This window comes from Perognathus longimembris, chromosome 14 (assembly GCF_023159225.1).
Source record: "Perognathus longimembris pacificus isolate PPM17 chromosome 14, ASM2315922v1, whole genome shotgun sequence".
Lineage (NCBI taxonomy): Eukaryota > Metazoa > Chordata > Mammalia > Rodentia > Heteromyidae > Perognathus > Perognathus longimembris.
The window spans coordinates 32,032,106-32,058,855 of record NC_063174.1 but is presented as its reverse complement, the minus strand read 5'-3'; the positions used below and the strand labels follow the sequence as shown (position 1 = coordinate 32,058,855).

Here is a 26,750-nt window from a genome sequence, read left to right as displayed (position 1 = left end):
AAGAGAGACAATACAAAAAGGAATTGAAATAATGGTAGCCTGAATCATTATGTCTAGTTTACCCTGGACAGCCTCTTCTGTTATTTTAGTATAACTGTTAAGAATGCCCTTTTTGCCAGGCACTGGTGGCTTAAAGTATCTAAAAATGCCATCTATAAAAATTTGAACCATGTGCTAACAATTTAATAAGTCTATATTCATACAAGCTACTTTTATATTCCCCTAGATGATGCTTGTTTTTTTTTCATGTTTTTTTGCAACTTTTGTTGATAACCTATTTTGTTAGAGATGGTTCTGTCTATTTTGGGGCCTTGTGAAGGAGATAGATTCTGTAGACTCTTCCTTACAGATTTTAGGGAATATATTTATATTGCTTCTCCTTTGATGAATTGTTCGCTCTGCAGTACATAGACTTAAATAGAAAGTAAAATATTCTATGTTCCTTGCCAGGCAGGTGGAGAAATATACTTGTGTTATTGTTCTATAATAATTATGTGGGATCAAAATACCTTCCACCTTTTTTTATTAGCCAGGTTATATTTACTTTTATTTATTATTCACTGGAAAAAACTCTGACTTGTTTGGAAAAGACATGAAGGATTTAGTTTTTTCTTTCCAGGAGCTCAACCTCTATGTTTTCTTTCTTTTTTTTTTTGTGGTGGGGGGGACTCTATAGTAGGTATAAATTTTCCCTTGTGGTGTAGATCCTTCTACTTTTCTCAGAGTATCTTTATTTTATAGGCTATGAGAATATACTAAACATTTTTTAAGGAGGAACATAGGCCAGAATGACTAGTTTAGAAAAATTTTCCTGTTGGCTATGTACAAACTGTTTTATAAGATAGTAGAGACCAAATAATTAGGAATTTATTATAGCAATGTACACATTACATAGTAAGGTCAGATCCTAGGATATTAATAGAAAAGACACAATGACCATAAGAGCTATCCTAAAAAGAAGAATTAAAAACCCTTCTTAGTTTCTATTGTATGGAGAACCACATTGAAAGAGGAGCCAGAATGGACCTAAGAGATGTTGTAATTACCTTGAACAAAGTGTTGGTCTACAATTAGAAAGGAGACAGGAGAAGGGCAATAGTTTGATAGAGCTCTGAACCCAGACCAGTTCTTCTTTCTATCATCTTCAAGTTAGGGCTTAGTCTGCTGATAAGACATGTTTACATACTCTTGAGTTTGGTGGCTTGTTCTTACATTTGAGAGAATGGAGACAGGACCCTTCTACAGGTTGCAGCTACCTTCATGTGAAGTGCTGGCAGAACGAAACTAGCATGCAATGAAAAGTCAAGGAATACAGGAATGATTCAGTAATATGAAAGTGAAGGGGCGAACTATACATATTTGATTTGCATTATTCATGTTCCTGGTGAATTTTGCTCTCCAAGGTTCACTTAATAGAAATTACATTCTATCCTAAGTATATACTCAGTATTTTTTGAATGTTTGCTTCTTTCATAATAAAGAATGCCTGGTTAGTGTCTCTGTACTTGTCAGTATAAGGAAAGTAAACAAAAATTGTTCCTTTTTTTTTCCTTTTGTCCGTCATGGGGCTTGAACTCAGGGCCTGGGTGCTGTCCCTGAGCTCTTCAATTCAAGGCTACTGCTCTACCACTTGAGCCACAGTATCATTTCCAGTTTTCTGGTGGTTAATTGGTGATAAGAGTCTCACAGACTTTCCTGCCCAGCCTGGCTTTGAACTGTGATCCTCAGATCTCAGCCTCCTGAGTAGCTAGGATTACAGGCGTGAGCCGCTGGTGCCCAGGTGTTTCTTGTTTTTAACAGAGATATTAGGATTTTTTTTTCTGTTGCATTACAGGGCTGATTTTGGTAATGCAACCACCATCACTGCTTAAATGTCTTCTTGTCCACATTGTATCCCACCTTAAAGACAGGCTCAGAACACCTCTTGTGTATCACCGAAGGGGTGTTTAACATTTCCTTTTGGTTTACATTTGGTCTGTATTTTGGTCTACATTTGGCCTACATACATGTTTTATCAGTTGTGCAACTTGTGAAACAGACTATGCTTTCAGTTATCTCTTAAATTTATAAAGCAGCACGTTTTAGAAGTCAAAACAAAGGCCAAATAAAAGCAAAAAAAAAAAAACCCAACCAGTAAAAACCAAACACTCTTAGTTGTCCAAAATCAAATGCCAATCATGTTGCCTTTTTCAAGTTGGGTTCTGCAGTTTGCAAATGTGGAGTTGTGCACAGAGCTGACCCTGGTCCAGCTCTGCATCTCTTGACACAAATGGATTTTTATTTGCCTTCATCCATCTGTATTCAGCTGAAATCTTAGTCTTTCTTGGAACCTTTGATGTTTGAAAACATAGTGTCAAAATCAAAGTGTCTCTTTTCCTTTGTGACAAGGAAATGATGGCTGTGTCTCAACAGCAGTCTCCTGCTATTCACCTTTGCAAAGCTCCCTTACATGTCTCCTGCCTCTGCTTCTTTCCAAGATGGATTCTGAGTTCCACAGATACAGGCAGAAGGCTGACTAATATCTCAATATTGGCATAGATACAGATGTGCTTGCTCAAACTTTGGTTTGGTACCTCACACAATCCTTCCCAACCCAGCACTGTTTTTGCTTACCTAGACTTTGTGTTGGCTACAGGAGGTGAGAATTCCTCAGCAATGTAGTATGGCCGAGAGGGGAGCTTAAGATGGTGAGAGGGACACAGAGAAGGGGAACAAATGGCCACTATGAAGGTTCTAGAGGCTTCTGAAGCTTGCATATGATTTTTACCTGTAGTTGTCTCTAGTTGCTGACAGTTGGCATGTGGGAATTATTGTGTAACCCATTAGAAATGGATCTGATGAAGCCAGCATTCACCAAGTGTCTGTTATTTTTCTTCAGAGAGATTTTTAAAAGTTCTTCATTCAGTTTTTAGAATTCTTTTAAAATTTAATTTTATTGTCAAGGTGATGTACAGAGGGATTAGAGTTACATATGTAAGGTATTGAGTACATTTCTTGTTGAACCTTGTTACTCCCTCCTTGATTTTTTTCCTACTTTCTCTCCTCTGCAACTCCCGCCCTCCCTAAGTTGTAAAGCTCATTTCCAACATTGTCTTGTGAGTATCACTGTTGCATTGGTTCACCTTTTGTCCTTTGTCTCATCATTTTGCTATTTTCCTTCTCTTCCCTAAATCAGATAAATGTATACAAGATACAGGGCACCAAAATCAAATATAGTGACAACAGGGGATAAACCAAAGGGGGAAAATGGATGAAAAAAGAAATGATTTTACACAGTATATTGAAACAACAGCAACCAAGAAAACCTCATTTCCATATCTTAGAATTCATTTGAACTGGAATTATCTTATATGGGCACATGTACATAGCTATTGAGCTATTGAGAACCTCTGCTAGGACTATCCTAGCTGGAAATCAGTATAGAGGTTCCTCAAAACACTAAACATAGAGCTCCCCTATAATCCAGAAATCCCACTCCTGAGCATTTACTCAAATGACTACAAACAAGGCCATACTAAAGCTACCACACAACCATGTTCATTGCAGCATTAGTTTCCATAGCTAAGGTATGGAACTAACCCAGATGCCCCTCATAGATGAATTGGTCAAGAAAATGTGGTACATATACACAAAAGAATGCTATGTTTCCATCAGAAAGACTTGCCTCATTTGTAAGGAAATGGAAAGACTTGGAAAAATCATATTAAGTCAAGTAAGCCAGACCCAAAGAAACATAGACACCATGGTTTCCCTCATTTGTAATAATTAGTTCTTAGAATTCTTTTGATTTAAGTATCTTCTCATATCTTTTCAACTCACTTTCTGACTCCTCCACTTTTGGTCAATGTGGATTCAAGATTATCTTCCCAAAAGTAAATCAATTTATGGAACATTTAGGAAATAATACTAACAATTATTGTCTTGTAATTGTTTGAATTATTCTGGCAAACTCCATTATTAAAGTGATCACAAGGTCAGCCCTGAACTATGGACATCGGTCCCACATTCTATTAAGTATTTACATACTCTGAAGATAGTTCTTTCTTTGTCCCTAATTTATCTCATGAATTGGCATTTAAACAGCTTTTAAAATTAAATCATTGGATTACCTCATTGTATTCCCCTTAGTCCCAGCATTTCCTGAGGGGAATAATATATGAAGTAGTTTTCTATACCTAACAGATAACAAAGTAATTAATGATTTTTTTGAACAGCATAATTGGCATAGTGAGGTGGAAAAGGAGAGTGTAGATTAAGTGAAGTCTAGAGAAAAAAATGCTTGGCTCACAAATGGATGGCCAGAGGGTCCCTGAACATATGGGTAATTGCTAAAAAAAACTATCCAGGAAAACCAGTAGAGGTGGGAGGAGGGAGACTTCTGTAATGGGAGGTTCCTAAAGATCAGCTTCTTCATTTTGCTCTAAGGTCAACAGGAGCCATTTCAAGGACTTCAATAAACTGTGTGCAACACAGACAATCACAGATTGATATACCATTTTCCTGCCACATCTTAAATATTATAAACAAAGGTGAATTTTAGGGAATATAAATAGAAAGTAAAATGATATCTCGGCCATTTATGTGGCCGTACAGGTTAACAGGAATGCATTCCTTTGTTAAAATTTTAGACTGTTCACTCTAGAGCCAATGGACATTTGCCAAGAATTATACATGGAAGATAATTAGGAAAAGTAAATGTTAGCTATCATTATGAATAGACACAAAATATCTAAGAAAAGGCGAATGGTTCATAAAGGATGGATGGATTTAGATTGAGCTGATGAACAAAGTGAAATAATTTCAGAACACTGACCTTCAGAGATGCAAAAATCACGGATAAAAATCTGCTATCATGAGCAACTCATGGGTGGCGGCTGTTACGACTAATTACCTGCACATAGATTTCTGTTTGCTCTACAAATCATTTAATCCTGAGAAATAAACCACAGTTCATTTATATGCTTAGAATGGCTGAAAGTGTATTTGCTGAATTTTGTAAACTTTGAAAGAGAAAAGATTAGTTTTCTTTCAAAGAATAGGATTTGGGATAATTAGAGGCTAATACTTGTCTATAAGAAATAGTGGATACTACTTGAGGATAGGATTAAGTCTGTCTCTTTTTAAACCATCATATCCCTAGTGGCTGGTATAGTTGCGGGTACATACTTAATACTAAATTTACAAGGATTTATTATTCTTGTTGACATGGAGTCTTGCTGTTAACACAGGCTGGCCTCAAATTCACAACAATTCAGCATTAACCTCCTGAGTATTAGGGTTATATATGTGCAACCATGACTGGCTTAAATTGAACAGTTCTTGAATGAATACTATAATTAGTTGTCATAACATTGTCCAGGTTTTTTAACCTGTGTCTGCTTTTAAAAATCTTAAACAGTCATTCATGATTTTACTATTTATACTACAAAATAGATATTTTCAATTTTAAAATAGAAAACTATATTAAATATTTACAGAGCGTCTTTTCTAGAATATGCTTAGGGACTGTACTGTGTTTTACAAAGGCCTTTCTATCCTTCTGTCTCAGATTCATTTGCTCAATTGAGAATTATTCTACTCTGTTATGGCCATTGTTGATGTACAAACAAATCATTATTGTTGTAGAACTAATCAAACAGTGGCTTATGAAAAGAACCATCCTATGCTCCCAGATAAGTAATTATGCAGGAGTAGGAGGGCATAATTATTTCAAGGTTATGTAGGATCAACTGGAATGACTTGATTTGTCCTGGAAACCTGACTCCATAACTGGTTAAGCCAAAAAGCTTGAAAGTTAATGTTGTCAAGTTATAAGCTACATATACAATCACAAATGGATGGAATATGTCTTTTTCTAACCTTAAATATCATGCATATAGATAGGAAGGATGGTGATGGCTGAGCTACCTACATGACCTTCTTATCAGAAATAAATACTCATATCAGTGTTTCAAGTTCAAGGCCAGACTTTAACTGGATGTTTAACCAATGGTATTGGCCATGGGCCTTAATTCCTCTCAGCAAGAGTAGTATACAGGAGAATACTTAGGTTTCCTTACAGCATACAAATAAGATTCTAAGAACAGGTTCAAATATTGATGGATTGGAAGTTTCTTTTTTCTTTTTTTTTTTTTTTGCCAGTCCTGGGGCTTCGACTGAGGGCCTGAGCACTGTCTCTGGCTTTTTTTTGTTTGTTTGTTTTTGTTCAAGGCTAACACTCTGCCACTTGAGCCACAATGCCACTTCTGGCCTTTTTGTATATATATGTGGTGCTGAGGAATAGAACCCAGGGCTTCATGTATATGAGACAAGCACTCTTGCCACTAGGCAGTATTCCCAGCCAGATTGGAAGTTTCTACTTTTTCATGCCTCAGCCTAGATACTGGAACACAACCATGATTGCAAGTTCCATTGGTTGAATAATCATGAGCTATACCTATAAGGGGGAAAGTGATACACTTATTGCCACTCAGTGGAAAGGGTATCAGTGAATTTGAAGCCATATTTAATCTCATAATTATCTTGAAAAATAACCTTTTTTTTTAATCAGGGTGCCAGTGGCTTATGCCTATAATCCTAGATACTCAGGAGGCTGAGATGTGAGAAGCCAGCCTAGGCAAGAAAGTCCATGAAACTCATATCTCCTATTCAGTACCCCCAAAAAACAAAGCTGAAAATGGAGCTGTGGATCAAGTTGTAGAGCACTCATGCTCAGGAACAGTGCCCAAGCTCTGAGTTCAAGTCCCAGTACTAGCACACACATACACACACACACACACACACACACACACACCACATACACAAACACATAAATCTCTTTGTGCTAAAAAAGGAAAATGTAACACTTTTTAGATTAGACATAGACAGATATGTAAACCAGGATTACTAAGGCTCTCTATACAAAAATAACTCATAAAATTAGCAATTACATTAAGTCCAAAAGCCTGGACAAAAAAAGCATTTAAAAAGGCTCATAAAATTGTGGCTCTTGCCTGACATCCTAGCTTCTTGGGAGACAGAGATCTGAAGGATTACAGTTCAAACCAGCTCAGGGATAAAAGTCCAAAAGACTTCATCTCTAAAATAGCCAACAAAATGGTAGATTGGAGGCATGGCTCAAGTGGTAGAGTGTCAGTGGTGAACATGCAAGACAAACAAGTACAAGTCTCCAAGTTCAAAACCTGACACAGGCAAAAGAAAGTCCCAATTGTTACAAATCGTAGTTATTACTAAGGAAGTAGGTGAATTGACAATGTTATCCCCATTCTAAAGTAAATAAAATACAACAGATCTTTTAAAAACTAGCTAGATCAATCATCAATATTTGTATTGGCATTTGTATTGTATGGCAGTGGGACTTGGTAATATAGTTAGTCTAATATGGCTAGGATATGGGTTGGTTTTTGAAAATTTATATTTAGGGAGCTCTCACTTTATTTTCTAAGGATTTAATTTCCCTATTTTACCAATAATGATATATTTTATGTTAAAGATAATGTTTGTGGCAAATGTTTTCTTAGTTTTACTGGGAAAATATTTTTAACACCTATGTCCCAGAAACTAATTCATTTGGGTAGGGGGCATTGTAGTATGAGCAAAGAGCTCTAGGTCACACCTACCTTTATGGAATACAGAGAGAACATGTTCAGAAGAGAACATGCTTAATAATGTATGTAAGAATGATAAACTGTATCTTACGATGCATACAGACTCTTAATACTGCATGGCACCCATGCTCATTACTGAGAATTCGTCTAACACAATTCTCTGAAGGAAACCTTAAAGTCCTGTAAGAATGAATTTTATAGGAGTATATATCACATAGTTCTACTTAACAACAACTGAAAATAGAAATGCAAGTGTTAGAGCTGAAGTGGAGCTGAGGAATCCTGGAGTTTGGAGGCCTGTGCAGAGTCCCGCAGAAAGCATCCATCTGAGACTCAAAGAGGTCAGCGGCAGGCAAGGCTAAACTTCCATCTATAGAGTTAGTCCAAAAGGAAGTATATTGAATAATTTGTTTACATAAATAAATATGCAGTAGAAAGTACACCTATTGAATAATTTGTTTACATATTGAATAATTTGTTTACATAAATAAATATGCAGTAGAAAGTACAGAAGTGATAAATAAATATGATCCTTAGTAGAGAGTGGAAAGTCATTAGTGGAAGAAAGGATTGTGTGGCCAGGGGAGGCCTCTATGGTGAGTGGGGTTTTGAGCAGAGGAGCTGAAGGAGAAGAACTGTGTAAGAAGAGTATGTATTTGTGTGAACATTTGATGTACTCAAGAGGATCAAACATTTAGTCTTTTATTATAAGCAGGACATGTAGAGTGTTGCTTTTTATTCATTCAGTCACCCTGTGTCTTTTAATTCATTTACATTTTAGGTACTCATCGGTAAGTAAGGTCTTACTACTTGGCATTATTTTTGTCTTTTTTTCTCCTTCTCTGACACCATAAGTAATTAAGTAGTGTACTATAGTGTGTTTTGTTTATTTATGTATTTATTATTATTTTTTGAGCTCAATTACTTTTAATAAAATTGCAGCTAACCTGAATTCCAAGAGAAAATTTTTATTAATGCTAAACCCATGAATATAAGAATTATATATTATTTTTAATTTTTTTATTTTAAATTTACTTTATTGTTATTATAGAAGTGATGTATAGTGGGGTTACATTTATGTGAGTCAGGTAAAGAGTACATTTCCTTTTGTACAGTGTCATCTGTTCCCTCATTCTTTCCTATACCTCTCCCTAATCTCCACCCATGAGTTGTAAAGTTCACTTTCATCCGTGCCCAATGAGCTCCACTGCTGCAATTTTTTTTTTTTTTTTGCCAGTCCTGGGGCTTGAACTCAGGGCCTGAGGACTGTCCGTGGCTTCTTTTTGCTCAAGGCTAGCACTCTGCCACTTGAGCCACAGCACCACTTCTGGCCATTTTCTATATATGTGGTGCTGGGGAATTGAACCCAGGGCTTCATGTATGCGAGGCAAGCACTCTTGCCACTAGGCCGTATTCCCAGCCCCACTGCTGCACTTTTTAACCTTTAAGTTCTGTGATCTCCCTCCCATTCTGATAAAGATATCCATGTGAAAACACCATATATAAAGCAAATAAGACAGAATTATAAAAAAAGAAAAAAGAAAAAAAGGTATTTTTTCCCCCTTATTCATTGTTTTTTTTCCAGTTCTGCAGCCTGAACTCAGGGCCTGGGCATTGTCCCTGAGCATTTTTACTCAAGGCTAATGCTCTACCAGGTGAGCCACAAATCTACTTAGGGCTTTTTTTTTTTTCCTTTTGTGGTTAATTGGAGATAATAATCTCACAGACTTTCTTGCTTGTAACTCCTTTTGAGCTGTGATCCTCAGATCTCAGCCCCTGAGTAGCTAGGATTATAGGAGTGAGTCACTAATGACTTGCTTTATTTTGAATGTTTGATATTCTGTTTTGCTTCCTAATGTGCTTCCTAACATACTAGTATGGTTATTGTTTTGGTGTCATATAAATGTTTTATGCACCATGTTCACAATCTTGGAGCTTTCTGAATATGTATGCATAGTTAATCCTACCAGTAAGTTTAGGCCTTTCAATGTTTTCATCTTACTAACTTCTCTTCCTTTCAATCTGTCAGATCTGGTGGTAATAAAGTCTTTGAGCTTTTGCTTGTCTGAGGATGTCTTTAAGTCTTTTTTGGTTCTGAAAGATAACTTTGTAGTGTATAGTGTTTTTTGTTAGCAATTTTTCCTCCTAGCACATGACCTATTCTCATCCTACTACTTATTTTTATTTATTTATTTATTTAAGTTTTTATTATAAAACTGATGTACATAGAGGTTACAGTTTCATACGTTAGGCATTGGATACATTTCTTGTACTGTTTGTTACCTTGTCCCTCATGCCCCCCTCCCTCCCCCCCTTTACCTTCCCCCCACCCCGGAGGTGTTCAGTTCACTTACACCAAACAGTTTTGCAAGTATTGCTTTTATAGTTGTTTCTCTTTTTTTACCCTGTGTCTCTCAAATTTGGTATTCCCTTTGAATTTCCTACTTCCAATACCCATAAACACTGTTTCCAATATACTCAGATAAGATTACAGCGATAGTGTAGGTACAACCACAGGAAGATGATACAAGAACATCATCAATAATAGAAGCTACAGATAAACATAGGATGTTGAAAGTAGTTACAACTGTGATATAACAATTGTTTCCACAACATGGAGCATCATCTTAGCATCATCTTATGTGTTCATAAGGGTATAGCTATTGGGCCTTGTGATGCTCTGTTATGAATTGCCTAAACCTGTACTAATTATTCCCAATAAGGGAGGCCATAGAGTCCATGTTTCTTTGGGTCTGGCTCACTTCACTTAGTATAATTTTTTTCCAAATCCTTCCATTTCCTTACAAATGGGGCAATGTCATTCTTTCTGTTAGAGGCATAAAATTCCATTGTGTATATGTACCACATTTTCCTGATCCATTCGTCTACTGAGGGGCATCTGGGTTGGTTCCACATTCTTGCTATGACAAATTGTGCTGCGATGAACATTGTGCTGGTTGCTTTACTGTGATTTTGTTTGTGGTCTTTTGGATAGATACCCAAAAGTGGGGCTGCTGGGTCATAGGGGAGTTCTATATTTAGCCTTCTGAGGAATCTCCATACTGCTTGCCAGAGTGGCTGAACCAGTTTACATTCCCACCAACAATGAAGTAGGGTTCCCTTTTGCCCACATCCCCTCGAACAATTATTATTAGTTTTCTTGATATATGACATTCTTGCTGGGGTGAGATGGAATCTCAATGTTGTTTTGATTTTCATTTCCTTTATGGCCAGTGATGTAGAGCAATTTTTCATATGTCCCTTTGCCATTCTCATTTCATCATCAGAGAAGTCTCTTTGTAGGTCTTTAGCCCACTTGATGAGGGGGCTATTGGTTCTTTGCGGTTTTGTTTTGAAAGAAGGTAGTTTTTTTAGTTCTGCATGTATTTTAGAGATGAGGCCTTTGTCTGTTGAATGTCCGGTAAAGATCTTCTCCCAGTCTGTGGGCTTTCTGTTTATCTTGCGAGCTATGTCCTTTGCCGTGCAGAAGCTCTGCAGTTTGATCCAGTCCCATTTATCCAACCTTTCTTTGATTTGTAGCCTTTCTCTGTCTTTGTTAAGGAAGTTCCGTCCTGCGCCAAGGAGCCCAAGTGTTTCTCCTACTCCTTCCTTTAGTGTTTTCAGGGTGTCTGTTTTGATTTCAAGGTCTTTTCATTTTTTTTTCAAATTTTTATTATCAAACTGATGTACAGAGAGGTTACAGTTTCATACGTTAGGCATTGGATACATTTCTTGTACTGTTTGTTACCTTGTCCCTCATGCCCCCCTCCCTCTCCCCCTTTCCCTGCCCCCCCCCCGAGGTGTTCAGTTCACTTACACCAAACAGTTTTGCAAGTATTGCTTTTGTAGTTGTTTCTCTTTTTTTACCCTGTGTCTCTCAAATTTGGTATTCCCTTTGAATTTCCTACTTCCAATACCCGTAAACACTGTTTCCAATATACTCAGATAAGATTACAGAGATAGTGTAGGTACAACCACAGGAAGGTGATACAAGAACATCATCAATAATAGAAACTACACATACACATAGGACGTTGAAAGTAGTTACAACTGTGATAATACAATTGTTTCCATAACATGGAGTTCATTTAACTTGGCATCATCTTATGTGTTCCTAAGGGTATAGCTATTGGGCCTTGTGATACTCTGCTATGGCTTGCCTAAACCTGTACTAATTATTCCCAATAAGGGAGGCCATAGAGTCCATGTTTCTTTGGGTCTGGCTCACTTCACTTAGTATAACATTTTCCAAGTCCTTCCATTTTTTTACAAATGGAACAATGTCATTCTTTCTGATAGAGGCATAAAATTCCATTGTGTATATGTACCACATTTTCCTGATCCATTTGTCTATGGAGGGGCATCTGGGTTGGTTCCAGATTCTCACTATGACAAATTGTGCTGCGATGAACATTGTTGTGCTGGTAACATTACTGTGATTTTGTTTGTGGTCTTTTGGATAGATACCCAAAAGTGGGGCTGCTGGGTCATAGGGGAGTTCTATATTGAGCCTTCTGAGGAATCTCCATACTGCTTGCCAGAGTGGCTGAACCAGTTTACATTCCCACCAACAATGAAGTAGGGTTCCCTTTTGGCCACATCCCCTCCAACAGTTGTTATTATTAGTTTTCTTGATATATGACATTCTTGCTGGGGTGAGATGGAATCTCAATATTGTTTTGATTTGCATTTCTTTTATGGCCAGTGATGTAGAGCATTTTTTCCTATGTCTCTTGGCCATTCTCATTTCCTCATCAGAGAAGTTTCTTTGTAAGTCTTTAGCCCACTTGATGAGGGGGCTATTGGTTCTTTGCAGTTTTGTTTTGGAAGAAGGTAATTTTTTTAGTTCTGCATATATTTTAGAGATGAGGCCTTTGTCTGTTGAATTTCCGGTAAAGATCTTCTCCCAGTCTGTGGGCTTTCTGTTCATCTTGCGAGCTATGTCCTTTGCCATGCAGAAGCTCTGCAGTTTGATGCAATCCCATTTGTCCAACCTTTCTTTGATTTGTAGCCTTTCAGGGTCTTTGTTAAGGAAGTTCTATCCTGTGCCAAGGAGCCCAAGTGTTTCTCCTACTCCTTCCTTTAGTGTTTTCAGGGTGCCTGTTTTGATTTCAAGGTCTTTAATCCATTTGGAATTGATTTTGGTGCAGGGTGATATATAAGGATCTAGTTTTAGTTTGTTGCATGTGTTGAGCCAGTTTTTCCAGCACCACTTGTTAAAGAGGCTATCTTTCTTCCATACTATTGTTTTAGCTCCTTTATCAAAGATTAAGTAGACGTAGTTCTGTGGGTTCATTTCTGGGTCTTCAATTCTGTTCCATTGGTCTTCAGGCTTGTTCCGGTGCCAATACCAAGCTGTTTTTATTACTATAGCTTTATAATACAGCTTGAAGTTGGGTATTGTAATTCCTCCAGCACTGTTCTTTCTGCTTAGGAGTGTTTTTGCTATTCTAGGTCTTTTATTGTTCCATATGAATTTCTGGATTGCTTCCTCTATTTCATTAAAGAATGGTGTTGGGATATTAATGGGTATTGCATTGAATTTGTAGATAGTCTTTGGCAATATTGCCATTTTGATTATATTAATCCTCCCAATCCAGGAGCATGGGAGGTTTTTCCATTTTCTTAGTTCTGACAATTTCATTTTTCAAGCTTTTAAAGTTCTCATCAAAGAGGTCTTTCACTTCTTTGGTTAAGGTTATTCCTAGGTATTTTATGATTTTGCAGGCTATTGCAAAAGGAGGAAAATGTATTGGGGGTGGTGGTGGTGATTTTGGTTTAGTTTCAGTGACGTGGAAATGTGGAGAAGAGTAGAATCAGTAGAAAGAACAAGGTTAAAATGAAAGATAATGGAGAGTTAGCAGAAAAGAGTGGAGGTGTTATTCATAGGAAAGTAATTTTTAAAGGAAGAGAACGCAACGAGAGAAATAAAGTATAAAATACTGGAAGACAGATACACAAAACAGAGAAAAATTATTTAAAAAAGAAGAAAAAGTAAATACAAAGGAAAATAACAGAAAAGGAACAACCCAAACAAATAAACAAACACAAATCAACTTGATAAAACAAACCGGTAAAAATGGAAAACAAACAAACAAATGAAAAACAAACAAAAAAAACAACCAATGATGTTTCAGATGTGAAAAAATTAAAAAGAAAATTTTAAAAAAGTAAAAAAAAAATGTTTGAAAAGAAAAAGAAAAAAAAAAAAAAGGAGTCCTCCTTGTTTGGGTGGATTCTCCCCAGTCTCTGGTTTCCCTGCAATGGTCTGCAGACTATTTTCCTGATTGGCTTGTTTGACTTGATTTCAGTTGGCAAGGGGTGGATCTGTTCTGACCCTTCTCCCCTGTTGGTGCAATCGTTGGTCTCTGAGGTTCACACAGCTTGCAGGCAGGCCTTGGGCATCCTCTGTAGATGGGGACATGAGCAGTCTCAGGAACTGTGGCTCCTCTGTCTGCTGTGGGGCCGCTGCCTTTGATGCCTGGTCTTGACTAGGCTGTGAACTCAGCAGGGCGGGGCACCTCTGGCCTGTTTTGCTCTGCTGTGAGTTGCTTGCCTGAGGGAGGCGGCCTCCTTGGCATAGGTGGGTATGGAATGCAGCTCCGTTTAGGGCTGGGAATTAGCTTCCTCTGTGACAGGCCCGTTTAGCTGTCCCAGGAACTGTTTGTTCCTCCCTCTGGTATTTCCATGCCCCCGGTAGCTGCTCGCAGCTTTTGCTTTAAATTTAGAAATTCCGGCAGGCAGGGCAGGGCAGGCTAAGCTGAGGACCTGGACTCGCCTCCCGTCAAGGCAGGGGGCATTCTTTTGGGCGGAGCTGGTTCTCACTGATTCCGCCCCTCCTGCCCTTTTCAAAGATGGCTTTTTTGACCTCGCTTTCCCCAGGCCCGCTTCAGTTCCAATCTGGTCTGACCCTATGCCAGTGGCAAAGATGGCGCTTTGCTCTGGTGGTGGGGACAGGGATGCCTTCCAGAAGCTGGTCTGTGGGCACGAGTGAGAATATCTTTTGTGGGGTACTCACGCTGTCTCTGTGATGTCAGGGTCGTCCGTGCTCAGCCGCCGTCAGGAGTATTTCTTGCAGGTCTACACTGAGCGCTTTAGCTGCGCGAAGTGCGGGGGGCCTGTGCCGGGCACTGTGCCGGAGCCGGCACTGGCGCGGTGGCGGGAAGCTGCCCGGAGCTCAAATCTGTGTTTTCGGACGAGCAAAGTCAATTTTTCCTACCTGGTCAGAATCCCTGTACTGTTAGAACTTACTTTGGCTGTCTTTCTAGGAGTAAAAGTTTCTATGGGGTGAGAAAATTACGATATCGGAGGGAGCTCTGCTAGGGCTCTGCTTGTCCTCCGCCGTCTTCCTCGGGAACCTCCCCTACTACTTATTGATATGAGGTTTCTGCTGAGAAGTCTGCTGTTGGGCAATTGAAAAACTACTATGTATTATTTGTTTGTTTTCTCTTGCTGCTTTGAGCAGCTTCTCTTTGTATTTAATATTTGAGAGACAGACTTTATCATGTCTTGTGATAAATTGATTAAACTGAATTTTATTGTTGGTCTTTGAAAGTTTTCATATGCCTTCCTTATTATTTTTCTCTGTATTTTCAATGAACCTTTTTTGAGCACACACCTCATATGTCATCATAGTTTCCTGGACACTCTTGATGCTCATTGACATGCATGAATATCCACATTGAAGGAGGAAGTATTTATTCCAGACTTTGTAATTTGGCTTTGCATACTTTTGTTCTGGAAATTGTAAACAGGTTGCTTCCTTTCTCTGAGCCTGTGCTTGTTACTGTTTCAGTTGCAAATGACACCCTAACTTCTGGTTTGCCACAAGTCCATCATGGGTGCCTTATCTCTCTTTCAACACTACTGGGCTTTTGATACCAATTTTTGTGATGCATTCACACTTGGTTTTATTCAGGACTGATCAGAAGGATATCTAAGGAAAGGATAGCTTCTTACTGCAAGTCTTTGCCTAAGAGTAAGGTGAGCCCAAATCTCTTGCCCATAGTCTCTGTCCTTCAGTCATAAGCCACAGGATTCTGTCTCATACTAGCCCTTACTGTGGAGGCACTGAACATAGGCTACTCAAAAATTACTTACCTCGAAAAATGAGGGAGGAGGTAACAAGTTTGATAAGAAACTCACTACCTTATGTCTGTAACATAACCTCTGTACATAACCTTGACAACAAAATTTTTAAAATTACTTACCTTTTCTTCCCACACTCGACAATAATCTTTACATGTTGTGATTCCTAGGTACCCTGGAGCCATCATCAATGCCAGCATACAGTTTATGTGTATAGCACAGGGCATATCTGCTGATGTGATATACTCAGGCTTGACATTAGTGCAGCCAGATAGTAGTGATATTGGCCAGAATGTCCATTACATTAGGGCCTAGGCTCTCTGCTCAGCCCCAAGATGAGGTCAAGAAGCCCGGTCAGTGAGCATCAGCATATGGACAAGGACTATAGAAATTTTAGGGTTGGGTTTCCCTAGCCAGTCAGAGTTTCAAGGCTAAGTTTTGCTTGCTTCTCTGTCCTGCTCTGCAATTGATAGAGCATTTCCCTGCACTGTGCCCCTTGAGTTGGAGAATGGGGAAGGGGGAAGAAAAGTCCTTGGATCACCAGGCTGCTTGCAAGTAGTGGGTCTGAGACTCTACAGGAGTTGATTTTACCTTGGCAAGACTGTAACAAGTTTCAAATCTAATGTTAAGGCTTCATTTCCTCCTCCTCTAAGCAGAAGGTGGGATTATCTCTTCACACTGCACTCTTTGGAGTTAGAAAGGAATAGCCTGGGAAATCCTTTTTATTCTACCTTTTCCAGTGCTAAAACCAGGTACTATGCCTTGTTTCCCTAACTCTGGCAAAGGCAATTTTGTATATGAAGGAATGTCCATTTATATTGATGTTTATGTGCAGGATATTATTATCATCTTGCTCCGCCTCTCCATGTGGACATTTGTTAAACAAAAAGGCAACAGTAAGATATTTAGGCAAATGTAGAAAGTTGTAATTATCTTAGTGAGCCAATCAAGTTAAACACATCACAATAATAGGCAGTTCTGTGATATTAATTGCAAATTTATGAAAATTGGGCCTTATTCCAAAAATGAGCCAGAACATCATCTCATGTACTCTTAAAGTGTTCATTATTTTAGAAACAAAAATTATCCTTATTTCTCTTTATGAAAGCATGTCCTTTGTAAATGGTTCTTCTGTATAATTATTTTTCTGTCTGTCATTCTTCATACCAATGATGGTAGAAGAGGGACAGAAAGCCTGTGATTACTCTCTTTTTTTTTTCTTTTCAAATGTGAATACCCAAAGACTTAAAGACTCTTGAGAAATGTGGACATTATATTTCTACTTAATTTTAACCAAATATCATCTGTTTCAAAACTTGTCCTGCACTAGTTTGAAATTCCTCCAAAGAACATCAGGGAAAAAAAACCCTAAATGTTTATAAAACAATAGGTTTCTGTGAAATTTGAATTTGTTATTCAGAAGATAACAATGGTGCTTGTAGAAATAAATGATTCCTCCCAAACGGCATAATGGATCTGAAGTTGCTTCCATAGCTTGATTTTTGTGCTACTTCCGTTAAATAGGATTTGCTTGATGAAACTGCAAGATGAATCAGCCCATGCTTTGTTTACAGGAGTAAATTTTTAGATACTTTGCAGGGTGCAGGATGGAAATCATTGCTGCCTGGTTTTCAGCTTATTAGGAAGCGTGTTCAATTTGGACCAAACTCAACAGCTTTTAAAATGTTTTGCTGTAGCAAGTCAGTGTTTATTAGCCTGGCCAGATTGGTTTGGGAATTATGAATTCAGGATGGAATAGCAGTCCTTTCTGTTCACAATCTCTGTGTAGATAAATAATTGTTGTCTACAATCTGTCTTTACTCTTAATGTGATAGGATCAAAATACATGTAACCACTATAATACTGACAGTTTAATTACTCCAGACATTCTGAGTTTTTTTGTTTTTTTTTTTTTTGGCCAGTCCTGGGGCTTAGTCTCAGGGTCTGAGCACTGTCCTTGGCTTCTTTTTGCTCAAGGCTAGCACTCTGCCACTTGAGCCACAGCGCTGCTTCTGGCCATTTTCTGTATATGTGGTGCTGGGGAATTGAACCCAGGGCTTCATGTATACGCGGTGAGCACTCTTGCCACTAGGCCATATCCCCACCCCAGACATTCTGAGTTTTTAGCTCAATATTAACCTAGAATATTTACTGGTACAAGAATCTGGACACAGGGCCTGCCGCTTGCTCAGCTTGCTTGCTGGTGGCTCTATCTCCTGAGCCATACCTCCAACTTAAGTTTATACTGACTAATTGGAGATGGAGTCTCACAGAATTTTCTTGCAGGGTTGAATTTGCGTAGTGATCCTTCAGATCTCTCTTGACTAGCTAGGATTATAGGTGTGAGCCACTGGCTCCCAGATTTTCTTTAATTCCAATCCTACGTATGCCCCCAAATAATTTGAAAATGGAATGCTTTAATTTATCTCCACTTCCTGTATTTCTGTTACTCTGTCAAAAATATTTATAACAAGGGAAGAACTCTGAAAGTTGGTTAGGAGTAAGTCATAAGAAGGAGCCCACATGTTAAATCCCAGTCATTCATCCCTGGTTATATTTAGGAGGGCAAGACTGGAGGATAATTTTAATTATTTGGCTGTAATTTGTTAGGCAAGATTGTGTGTCTTTGCACCATTTGATTCCCTGTGGACTATTTTAAGCACTCTGGTGGCTGGCCATGTTGGCTAGAGTGGTCCCTTGCTCTTAGCATCATCTGGATGAGTGAATATTGGGTTATAGATGGGCTCTTCAGAGTTTCATAGGCAGCAACAATAATAAGCTTATGAATATATTGTTTTCAAGTGATTTCTGAAATAGTCAAGTTTGTATGTTTTTCTCTCTGGATATTTATCTTGTTTTCATCATTCCTTCTCTTTCAGCTCTTCTTTATGCAACTATTTTTGGAAATGTTACCACAATTTTCCAGCAAATGTATGCCAACACCAATCGATACCATGAAATGCTAAATAATGTCCGGGACTTCCTAAAACTCTATCAGGTCCCCAAAGGCCTTAGTGAACGAGTCATGGACTATATTGTTTCAACGTGGTCCATGTCAAAAGGCATTGACACGGAGAAGGTATGGCTTAATATTATTACTGCTGTTATTATTTAAATAGGATCTTCAAATGTGTGTTAACTTTTCCAGTTAACGTGTTGCTTGGACAATTGCTTTATAAATGTTACTTTGTGTTTTGTATGTGACATTTCAATCAATCATATTTATTGAGTGCTTAGAATGTGCAAAGTGCTGGACAATTAATCATCAGTTGGTACCAGACATTATAATCAATTTAGAAATTCTGGCTCCTGAAAACAAGTAATTTCCCTACAATATTCTCATTACCACTTAGAGTGATTTGCTGTATTCCTCTGAAACTCTGAGAGTGCTAGCATTTCTCTTGCTGGATCATATTTTTTATTTTTCCATTGATTTTTTTTCCATTTGAAAATCAGGAAGAAACTTCCTTGCTATCAACAGAAGTTCTGTGTCTTCAGTGATGTCTTTCACTTAAATTTCTCCCCTTTCCTTGTTTTATAAATAAGTTTTGTCTACTTGGCCTGACATTCATCTATCAAAGGGATACTTCTCTCTCTCTAATTATTTGTCATCTCAATTTTTCCCTTGTATTTTCATGGAACTGTTGTTCACTTTTCCCACTGATTTCATATTTGGTCTAAGAACAAAAATGTTAAGATTTCTAATTTCTTACACCCAGCTGACTTGCATCAAATAGGAGCTGATAACAGGAGATTATACATAGTTTTAGAGAAACCGAGTCTGGTGTATTTAACTTTCTAAACAAAAAGAAAAGAGATTACCCTTTTCAGTTACTGAATTTTGACACATAATAGTTACTTGGCACAATACCTTCCTTGCCAATTTTTTTTAGTTGGTCTTGGGGCTTGAACTCAGGGCCTCAGTGCTGTCCCTGAGCCTCTTTGTGTTTGTCTAGTGCTCTACCACTTGAGAGACAGCTCCATTTCCAGCTTTTTATGAATAGTTTATTGGAGATAAAGAGTCTCTCAGACTTTCTTGCCCAAGCTATCTTCAAACCATGATCCTCAGATCTGACTCCTGAGTAGCTAGGATTACAGGTGTGAGCCACTAGCTCCTAGCTTCCTTGCCATGTTTAACAAGTTTTGTGCTTTTAACTTTCTGGTGTGGACATGTAGGGTATTTTTTTTTTGAAAGACCTGCCCAACTAACATCTTTCAGTGTTAAAGAGATAAAAGCAAATGACCAAAGATAATGTTTAGTTATGGCAACTTCCTAACACAGCAAGAAAGGGGTTGTTAGGGCTAGATGGTTGAAGGGAGGTTTGAGGAATGGGTGTGGAATGTAAGAACCAGGAATCAGAAGCTGTGGGAGTGAAACAGATAAATGGCAGTGGCTAGACAGATAAATCATAAAAAGGTCAGAGTTGCTCCTCTTTCAACATTTTACACAGTGCAGTAGAACCTTGCAGTCAAATGGCCACCTAGAGTGATATGCATGAAAAGGAGGAAAATTGCGAACTGTATTGCTATGGAATTTGATTTCCTGGGTTCGTAGACAGATAACAGGATAAGGATCCAAAGAAGAAACAGAATATTCTCCCAATGACAGAATCATAGAATTTAAGGATGCCCATTGAAGTTCACACGAAGTATAACTGAGATGAAAAGGCAAGCAACTGCCTTGTCAACCACTGTCTCTGGTGGCTTTCTTTCTAGATAACACAGTGTTGTCATATGCTGGCTAACAGAGAGAATCAGTGAGAAGATGTAATAGTGCCCTTTAATATATTAGAAAAGAGCCAGGTGGCCTGAGGTCTGGGTTACAGGGCTATATTCTTTATATTTTCAGATGTTGGGATGATTCAAGAGTTGAGCTCACTGAATTTTCCTCCATTTCCTTTTGAGAATACTGTCTCAGCTGTGTGGTTCACAACATAGTTAGGGTTGCAGCACCCTAGTGCCTGGAGTAAGATTGCAGATGCACATGTTACGCATCTGGTATTTCCTTCCTTCCTTCCTTCCTTCCTTCCTTCCTTCCTTCCTTCCTTCCTTCCTTCCTTCCTTCCCTTCCTTCCTTCCTGCCTCCTTCCCTCCTTCCTTCCTGCCTCCTTCCCTCCCTCCCTCCCTCCCTCCCTCCCTCCCTTCCTTCCTTCCTGGATACTACTGAATTCAGAGCCTCACACTTCACTTGCTAGATAAGCCCTCTAACACTTGAATCATGCCCCTATCCTTTTTGCATGAGTTGCTTTTCTTTTAGATTCTTAAAAATAACAACAAAACACACACACACACACACACACACACACACACACACACACACACACAAAATGATTGCATTGCCATGGTGCTGGGGGCTCACTTCTATAATCATAACCACTCAGGAGGCTGAGATCTGAGGATCACAGTTCAAAGCCATGCCAGACAGGAAAGACTATGAGACTTATCTCCAATCAACCACATAAAAACCAAAAGTGGAGATGTGGCTCAAAGTAGTAGAGCACTAGCCTTGAGGTCCTGGGACAATGCCCAGGACCTGAGTTCAAGCCCCATGACCAACCACCCCTCTCACTAAAAGAAATTAATGTATGTGAATTTCACAAAGGGTATTCACTGTAGTATTTCACACACACACACACACACACACGACTGATCAAATTACTCCCTTCTATTGCTATCTCTTTTACCCATCCCCCATTCCATTGTATTGCAACAATGTAGAAATGGTCATGCTATCTTCATATATGAACACACTGTGTTTTAGTATTGTTCACTGCCTTCCTTCCTCATCAGTTGCTTTCCTCTCTGTCCTTACTCCCTCACTTTCCTTTGTATCTCCCCCCCCCACATATATATGCATATACATTTGGTCTAGAGACACATATGAGACAAAACTTGTAACCTTTTGTCCTTCTGAATCTGACTTGCTTCTTTTTTCATGGCAATACTCCCCAATTCCAACAATTTTCCTGCAAATGACAATGTTTCTTTCTTCTTTATGGCTGAACATTGCTCTATGTTCTATTTTACTTACTTGTTTTGTCATGTGAAGGGCATGTAAGCTGATTCATGGCTTAGCTATGTGGGTAGAGCTTTATCGATCATGGGTGTGCTGTGCTGTCATCATATCTGAATTACATTCCTTCCCAGATAAGCACCAGAGTGGTATTGTCAGGTTTATATTTAATATTTTGAGGATACTTCGTACTGCTTTCCATGGTGGCAACCCTAATTTGCATTCCCACCAACAATGTATAAGGGTTTCTTTTCCCAACATCCTCATCAGCAATTATCTGTTTCCTTGATGATTGCCACTCTGATTGGGGTGAAATGAAATCCCATTGTTGGTTTGATATTCATTTCCTTTATGGTTAGGGATGCAGAACGTTTCTTCTTGTAAGAATTAACCAATTGTAATTCCTTTTTCAAGAATTATCTCCTTAATTCCGTTGCCCATTTACTAACTGAGGTGTTGGTGGTTTTGGGTTTTAGTTTTTTGAGCTCCCTCTATTTTCTAGTTATTAACCCCTCCTCAGGTACAAAACTGACAAAGATTTTCCCCCATTCTGTAGATTGTCTCTTCAGTCTAGTGTCTGTTTCCTTTGTTGTGCAAAAGATTTGTAGTACCTCTTATTAATCCCTGTTCTTATGTGCTGAGTCATTTAGAAAGTTGTCTTCTATGCTTATATCTACCAGTATTTTCTCTCTGATTTCCCATGATAGTCTCAAGTGTTACATCACTGTTTTGTAGATTTTTTGTTGTTGTTTGGAAAATATTTTGAAGGGGATTGTTTTCTCAATTTTTTTTCTGTGCTTATTAACCAGAAAAAGGACAAGCTAAAGGCTAGGAAGTGATAGTGATCATCCATGAGCAAGAAAGCTGAATGAGAGCACAAAGCCCTGAGTTTGGGCTTTGGTGGCGACTGGACACCAGTAGCTCATGCCAGTAATCCTAGCTACTCAGGTTAAAATCTTTGAGGATCATGGTTCAAAGCCAGCCCAGGCAGGAAAGTCCATGAGACTCTTATCTCCAATTAACCACCAGAAAAGAAATGATTTCAGTTTTTTGGTTTTTTTTTACTGTTTAGTATAATGTTGGCTGTAAGTTTGTCCCAGTGTGTGTGTGTGTGTGTGTGTGTGTGTGTTATAATATTTTATATATAATATATATTGTATATATAATTAAAACATATTGACTTTTGTCCAGGAACAGTCCTTAGCCATTTTTGCTGTAGTTAATTTTTCTGTCAGTCTTGAGATTTGCTTGGACCAGCCTGTCCCAGCATCCTCCTACTTATACCTCACAAGTAGCTGAGCTGATGGTGCATGCTACCACACCTAGGTTTCTTTCTTTTTTTTGGATGGGATCTTCTTTCCTTTTTGCTTTGTTTGTGTTGATCTCAAATGGCAATTCTTCTGATCTCTACCTCCTGAGAGGCTGACATACAGGTATGAGCCACTGTTCTCAGATTATTTACTGCTTTTTGGAGTAAGGGTTTTGCTTAGTCATCATTTGTGGGTGTAGCAATGAACTTTTGATTTACAGAGTTAGCAGGGAAAATGAAGTAGTAGGAAAAATATGAAAAGACTAGTATTTAAGGTAAAATAAAAATGCAATTTCTTGCATATATATAATATATTAAATGGGTTAGCTTTTGAATCAGAAAAAATATTGCTATGTTTCCTGAGCAGGGAATCGTTAAAGTTATTTTCATTTTGCCTAATTAAAAATTTTTATGATGCATAGGAGTGGTTGACAAAGGCTCAACAGCTATGCGCATCTGATCATATACAATAATATTTTATGAGATGAACTCCAAGAAAAGGAAATAAGAGACATTTTTCAGGTGCCATTGTTGCTCCTTTTGTTTTGTTTTTCCATTTGTCTTGTTTGTTAGTATTTAGGAGGGTAATGGAGGCATAGAAAAGGTGAAACAAAGGGTGGACAAATACAACAGTAGCACTCACTAGACACTACATGGAAAATAAACTCTTCATCTTGTGGGTAGGAAGGAAAACTGGGAGAGAGCAAGGGAAGGAGAGACATGGTTCAAAAAGAATGTGCAAGCCAGGTCCTAGTGGCTCATACCTGTAATCCTAGCTATTCAGGAGACTGAGATCTGAAGATCACGGTTCAAAGCCAGCCCAGGCAGGAAAGTCTGTAAGACTCTTATCTCCAATTAACCACCAGAAAACAAGAAGTAGTACTGTGGCTCAAGTGGTAGAGTGCTCGCAGCCTTGAGCTGAAGAGTTCAGGGATAGTGCTCAGGCCCAAAGTATAAGTCTCATGACCAATTAAAAAAAAAAAAAAAGAATTGTGCTCATTACCTGATTTATGTAACTGTAACCCCTCTGTATATCAACTCTATAAAACAATAAAAATAAAAAAGTTAAGAACACATTATAATGGTACATAATTTTGGTACAATGTGATATTTTAGTACATTTATATAATGTAAATTGATATTTAACATTTTAATCTTTGTTTTCTTTCTTCCCTTCTCTTTCTCTCTCTTTCCCTCTCTCTCTCCCTCTGTTTCTCTCTCTGTCTCTTTTGTCAGTTGTAGGGCCTGAACTCCAGGCCTAGGCACTGTCCCTGAGATTTTTCACTCAAAGTTAATGGTCTACCACTTTGAGCCACAGCTCTATTTCTGGATTTCTAGTGGTTAATTGGAGACAAGAGTCTTATAGACTTTCTTGCTCGGTTTCAAATATTGATCCTCAGGTATCAGCCTCCTGAGAAGCTAGGATTACAAGCGTGATCCACCAGCACCTAGCTCTTTTTATTTCTTTATGTTTAGAGTCTTCAATGTCCTCTTTTCTAATCTATCATAGGATATATAATTGATATGTGTCAACTATATTACTGTGTGGAATAGTAAGCTTATTCCTTTTAATTGTGAAAATGATCTGAATGACAGTTCCCAGGAGAGATCTGTCTGGCCAACAGATGAATGAAAATATGCTGAGTGGCATTAGCTTTCAGCAAAATGCAAATCAAAACTATGGTGAAATAACATGTCACCCCAGTTAAGATCGCTATTATTAAAGAGGCAGAAAATAAAAAAATGGTAGTGTGGATATGGAGGAAATGGAATGCTTTTTCACTGTTCATGCAGCTGCTACTGGGGTCAGTATGGAAGTTCTTACAAGTACTTAGAACAGAATTTATGATGATCCAGTGTTTGATCCATCTGCCCCACTTCTGGGGACATAGGAAATGAAATGACGTTATTGTAGCCAAGGAGCACTCACTGCACATCCATGTTCACTGCAGCACTCGTCACAACAGCTAAGATATGGAATCCACTTACATGCCTAGCAACAGAGGTGTGGAGAAAGAACAGACTATATAGACAAGGGCTGCTAGTTGGTCATTAAAAAAAGAATGACATCTTGCCACATGCAGTAAAATGGATGGAGTTGGGAGTCATTATATTGAGCAAAGTTAAGTCAGAAACAGCCTATGTAGGAGCCCAAAAAAGTAGATTTGAATGCATAATGGAGATTATCCTAAACATTAAGAAGGGTGGGGCCCTAGGGGGAAAAGAGGATGGCTAAGGTAACTGGTATCAAAGCACAGAGTTGTTTTTGACTGATAGGAAAAGCAAGTTTAAGTAACTGTGTCTAATAGTCAAAGTTTTGTTGTAAGATGTTTAAAACTTATTCCATGATAATTGATTTCCTTCAGCCCATTAAAAAGCCTCCATGAGTTGCATCAAAACGAGTGAAGGAAGAAAACACAGATGCCAAATTCTGGGCTTGCAAAGGTGTAAGGATTCCTAGTGATTATATCCTCAGTCAGGCTGTATTTTAAATGCTCCCTATGCTACGTACCCTATGCTTTCCTGAGCAAGAGGAAAATTAAAGTTGGCATCCACATCTGTGCTGTAAATAGAACCTAACAACAGAGCCGAAGGTTCGTGTGCCAGTTCACACATTCACTTACTTAAGTAGTGCTTGGTATCCGAAACATGTAACTTTAAAATACAATAATAATGTGCTTATGATTTAAACAAAGCAATTAGGAACCAAAGCAATGACTGGAAATATGATCTAAGAAGTAGACTTCACTATGGATAGGAACTCAATATTAGTAAAAATTGTAAATTGTAAAAATTGTAAATTTCAATATATGTGTTGTTCAATATGGTTATAAGATCAGCTAAAAACTTAAGAAAATATTCACAAATCTTCTTTTACTAATATAAATATCAGGAAAACTAAGAATCAAATGAAAATGGTCATGAAATATTAGAGGAAAATATGTAGATTTATTTATTTTCCTGTACATATAAACTAATATGTAATAATGTGACTGATAGAGATTTGGCTAAATAAAATGCAAAACCTTTCACACACACACACAAAAAGCCATGTGATCATTAAAATGGGATAAAGCATTTGCACTAAATATTACAGTGAAAAGCCAGTTACCTTAATATACAAAGTGATTTTACAAATCAGTAAGAATTAGATTACCTGAGAAGAAAAATGATAAAAGATAGTTAAAGTAATTCCTTGAAGACAAAAATGTAAATCACTAATACATATACTAAAATTCCTATTTTTAGTTGTACCCATATAAACTGACACAGCAAGACATCTTTTATTTTTGGTAGCACTGAGGGTTTGAACTCACGTCCTCCAACTTATGGCACTTTACTGCCCAGCCACACCTCTAGTATTGTTTTTCCCCAATCATTTTTAGGATAAGATCTTGCTTCTTGCCTAAGGATGTACCTCAGCCATGACGTACTTTTAGCCATACTTTTAGGTTTCACGTCATTGCTGGAATCATAAGTTCATGCCACTACATCCAGGTTCCTCTCTAGGAAGAGAAAGTCACATGGATTTTTCTATCCAGACTTCTCAACCTTAGCCTCCCATGTATCTTGGGCTAATGTGTACACCACTGTGTCCAGCTATGGTTTGAGAAGGTGTCTGGTGAACATCTGGGACTGGCCTTAAATCACATTCTTCCCACAAAATTTTTATGTCAAATGGACATAGACATCACCCAGTCATTGACACCACCCAGTTTTAGCAAAGGCTGTA

At 38.2% G+C, this 26,750-nt stretch overlaps 1 protein-coding gene across 1 annotated transcript in view; it reads left to right on the top strand.

Annotated features, from left to right (window-relative positions):
- The window catches only part of Kcnh5 (potassium voltage-gated channel subfamily H member 5), a 282,922-nt gene that overhangs the window by 145,245 nt on the left and 110,927 nt on the right, over positions 1-26,750 (top strand). Inside the window, exon 8 of the mRNA XM_048362527.1 lies at positions 18,575-18,774. Within this exon, the coding sequence (XP_048218484.1) occupies positions 18,575-18,774 (200 nt within the window). The remainder of the gene's footprint in view (positions 1-18,574; positions 18,775-26,750) is intronic.